Raw genomic sequence first — 5000 nt, forward strand, 5'->3', positions numbered from 1 at the left:
ATGCTTGCATTTGTGTAGAACATCACATAGTTTAACTGTTGGTGCAGTAGTGTTGCCAGGAGATGGGGCAGAGGGGTCTGTCTGATGGTTTTCAGTCCAAATTAGCTGATTTTAGCTATTTTGAGTTTTGGGTTTTGTAATTGTGAACTTTAGTCTTGAGGAATTCCTTTGAAATTAACTCCCACAAAATTATAAATGTCAATGTCAATTTTGAGAAAGGATTGCTGTATTTTATTCTCTTGGTACATATATTAAACTGTTGTTTATATGATAAGTTAATGAATTTTATATGAAAATTACACTATTTTACATCAGTGTTGGATATAATAAAAAAGAGAGTAAGAAAGAAAAGAAAAGAAAAAGGTTGTTTGATAATGCAGTCCATGAACCAATTTTCATTTATGAAGTTACCAAAAGATAGGCAGGATGTCAGTGCTCTTTTGCCACTTTCCAGGAGTGTGAAAATGCCCTGACATCATCAGCCGCAAGCCAGTGTCTGACGCAGCTCTCGCAGTTTCTTGGTCCAAACATCCTCCGTGGGCGAGTGGAAGAGTACAATCCGAGGTGAGAAGTAATATTTGAGTCGTTGTGGACATAGTTTCATGTTATTTACTCATTCATTCTGATTATTATATTAAGTTATGTTATTGTTATTGTATTATTATTATTATTATTATTATTATTATTATTATTATTATTATTATTATCAATAATATCAATATCATTATTATTAACCCTTTCCCAACGGGTAGTATTCATAGTGGCCCGGACCTTGCTGCCAGGGGGCTTATATCGTCACCCTAGCATGCGCGACCACTCATGCCAAATACCAGCATCCCTTGCCTTTTCTTCGTAATACTACGAGCCTATGTTGTATTTTCAATATTATTATTTTCTAAGGTCTCTATTTCCCATATTTTCTGATAAATCAAGACTGTAGGATATTTTTGTTGTTATATAGACTCCATAGTTTATCATTATTCGCTCTATAGCCTGAATAAAATAAGCAGTGGGTGGCATCATGGAGTTGAAACCGTAGTTTTTTTTTTTTTTTTTTTTCAGGTTATTTTATAAGTTAACTTTAGTTTCAACAGTTTATATTATCACTTCCATATAGTTCAGTGTTTTTATAAATATGTGATTTTTTTTTATTTTTCTATTTTTTATTTATTTATTTTTTTCTCTCTCAAAAATACATATTGGTATTTTCACGTGGTTTTACATCATCACTTTTTGAATATTATATAATATCTCTAGCCAATGTAGTCAATTACCGATGTAATTTTTTTGATGCTAACCTCGGAAGCCCGAGAAGCCTTTATGAAATGCATAGTATAGGAAAAATGAGAGAAAGTGTTAAAAACTACTTAATCACATTCTCAGTGGCAAAAAAGTATTTTGCCATAATTGGAACAAAAAAAAACTCATGGCATGGCCATACATACACCATGGCATGTACGTACATGCCCCCAGCAGATAGTCCAGGCATGCCATGGCATGTACGTACATGCCACCCGTCAGGAAAGGGTTATTATTATTATTATTATTATTATTATTATTATTATTATTATTATTATTATTATTATTATTATTATTATTATTATTATTATTATTATTATTATTATTATTGTCAATATTAATATTATTATTAATATTATTATTATTATTATTATTATTATTATTATTATTATTATTATTATTTATATTTTTATAAATATTGTTATTAGTGTTAACCCAATGTGACCGGGCATGGCTTGTTCATACATGCCATGCTTACTGTGAGTTTACTTCATTAATTGTTTTTACACATAGATGACTACACTTGTACTAAGTCACCAATGAGCCTGTTACAAGTGCTGCCTGTCTCGCCCGTTCACCCTTTTCCTTGATTTACAAAAATATTTTATGTTATCTTATTTTGCTCTTAGTAATGTTTATAAAATTATAGCAATTGTAATGTCTATAATAAAAATAACACCATTGGTATTCATAGCATTAGCAAAAGAAAAACATTTTTCTTGCCAATTCAAGGAAAAGTGAAATCAGGTAAGGTCACAAGGTCTACTAATTGACTCCTTTGTGGCTAAGCACTAGCAGAGCCATCTATGTGCAGAGACATTTCACAAAAATATAAAAAAAGAGTACAGCATTTTTCTGGCAGCATTGGGTTAATGTTAATATTATTATTATTAATATTAATATTAATGTTAATATTAATATTGATATTATTAATATTGATATTAATATTAGTGTTAATATTAATGTGAATATTAATATTATTAGTAATATTGATATTGTTATTATTACTAATATTAATATTAATATCAATATTATTATTATTATTATTATTATTATTATTATTATTATTATTGTTATTATTGTTATTATTATTATTATTATTATTGTTGTTATTATTATTATTATTATTATTATTATTATTATTGTTAATTAATAATAGTAATAATGATAATAATAATAATAGTAATAATAATGATAATTATTATTATTATTACTAATATTGATATTAATATCACTGTTCATGTTAATGTCAATATTAATATTGATATTGTTATTATTATTATTATTATTAATATTATTGTTATTATTATTATTAATATTATTGTTATTATTATTATTATTATTGTTATTATTATTATTATCAATATTCATAATCATATTATTATTGTTATTGTTATTTTTGTTTCTGCTACATCATTATCTTATTTTGTGAAAGCACCTGTATTAAGATTATATCCTTTTCATTCATAAAGACAGGGTTATCTGTGATTTCGGTTTCAGTGACTTGAGTCCTATTGGAACATCTGTGATTATCTTAATTTTTATTGATTGTTTTGAATTGTTCCTAATGTGTGTGTTTTTTTTTTTTTTTAGTATTGTGCTTTACGGGAGATATTGTGACTTAATACATTTTCTGGATTTAGCATGGAGGCAGAGTCCTAAAACGGTATTGACATTACACTATTATTTTTCCAGTTATTTAAGAGCTTTAGATGCCAACAACTTCATCGCTCCACTGTGATAAAGATGGCAACAGAGAGAAGCTGAAGAGTGCGTCCATCAAGCCAACAGTCAATGCGTACCTTCCAGAACAGTCTGTCTATGGGTTGTTTACAAAGGTTTGTAGTTAACCTTTTGAGCCAAATAGTGGGAGAAAAAAAATATATATTGAGAATTTAGCATGTGCCTAGAAGCCATACACACTATTGAAGTGTTCTAGACTTGATGTAATTGTAAAAGTCAACCAACCATGAGCTTAATGTGAGAGTACAGTGTTAGGGAAATATCTTGTTGTTTGTTACATACTTACTCAAGGGTTTACTTTTCCAGGTTATGTAATTGATCAACAATATAAATTCCTACTCAGTAATTTAATAATAGTCTCCTTACCACTGTCTTTCCCCTACATTTAGAAGTGTTCATGTTGTGCTAAAGATTATTTTGAATATCCTATTCTTATTATTTTAATAGGATGGTTGGAGGTGGGATACATTTAAGGTATCTTTTGCAATTGATTGCAAGTCTCGCCAGTTGTCATATTTAGGGTGCTGCAAGAACATAAAATGTATGCATAGTAATATCTTTTTTCATTATGGCTTCAACTCCTGCTTCTGTTATATGTGTCAATATTTCCTGTGTATGAAATGTTGGAGGCAAAGTTCCCCTAGTACTGGTTTTATATATTTTTTCCTTTGATTAAAAAACAAAAAAACATAATGGTTGTGATGATAGGTACCAAGCATTGTGATTTTGATCTGTAAGTCTCCTTTTAGAACATATATTTTGCTTAATGCTTTTAAAATTTGTTGTCTTTTTTAGGGGGCAAAGGGGGGCATGAATAGACTTGAATTTCATAAGCCAATATATGTAGAACAGAGACTTCATATTCAAGTCTGCACATAATGAATGTTAGTTGTGTACACTGTATGGAGCTTGTGTATTTTATTTATTCAGGTGATAAAATTTGTGATAGGAGGTCACAGTTTATTTTGTACACAGTATTAAGTTCTTTTTATTCTTGATCATTTTTTCAAAGCATGATGCATCAGAAAAATCTGAAAGATGAAGAATTTCAAGAATTTTTTCAGTTCCTCCACATCTACTCACCTTCATTTCTCATATTGCATATTTACAAGAGTATCTGATGTTAAGATAATTGATATAGTCTTCATCTTCAGTCTGCAAAGATATTGAGAGAGAGAGAGAGAGACAGACACAGACAGACAGACAGACAGACAGACAGACAGACAGACAGACAGACAGACAGACAGACAGACAGACAGACAGACAGACAGACAGACAGACAGACAGACAGACAGACTTAAAAGGGGATGAAAGTGAAATTGACAGACAGAGGGAGGGACGGACAAGTTGTTCAAGCTATACTTACTAATGAAATCTTGTCTTGGTAAAATAGATAGATAGAATTAGAATTGCTGCATTAGTATTGTATTATTATTATTATTATTATTATTATTATTATTATTATTATTATATTATTATCATTTGTATTATTATTATTATTTATTATTGTAGTTGTTGTTATTATTGTCATTGTTATTATTGTTATTATTATTATTATTATTATTATTATTATTATTATTATTATTATTATTGTTATTATTATTATCATGATCATTATCATTATCATTATCATGATCATCATTATCATTATTATTATTTTATTATTACTGTTTTATTATCATTATCATATTATAATAATTGTTTTTTATTATAATTTAAAAATTATTATGATTATTATTATGATTATTGTTATTATTATAGAAATTGTTAATTTCATTATTGTAATAAAATTATTATTATTATAAATATTATGATGATTATTATTGTAGTTGTTATTATTATTATAATTATTATTATTATTAATATTATTATTATTATTATTATTATTATTATTATTATTATTATTATTATTATTATTATTATTATATTATTATTATTAGCATTAACATTGTTTTTAT

At 27.2% G+C, this 5000-nt stretch overlaps 1 protein-coding gene across 3 annotated transcripts in view; it reads left to right on the plus strand.

Annotated features, from left to right (window-relative positions):
• The window catches only part of LOC119593375, a 22511-nt gene that overhangs the window by 17259 nt on the left and 252 nt on the right, over window positions 1-5000 (plus strand). The window contains exons 16-17 of one of the 3 annotated variants that reach the window (XR_005230542.1): window positions 455-564; window positions 2995-3137. Coding sequence is in view for 2 of the 3 variants with exons in the window: in XM_037942308.1 (XP_037798236.1) it covers window positions 455-564; window positions 2995-3040 (156 nt within the window). In the remaining variant the exon portion in view is untranslated. Of the gene's footprint in view, window positions 1-454; window positions 565-2994 lie in introns of all 3 variants that reach the window. The other 2 variants (XM_037942308.1, XM_037942315.1) reach the window with 2 other exon arrangements.

This window comes from Penaeus monodon, chromosome 3 (genome assembly GCF_015228065.2).
Source record: "Penaeus monodon isolate SGIC_2016 chromosome 3, NSTDA_Pmon_1, whole genome shotgun sequence".
Taxonomy (NCBI): Eukaryota; Metazoa; Arthropoda; class Malacostraca; order Decapoda; family Penaeidae; genus Penaeus; species Penaeus monodon.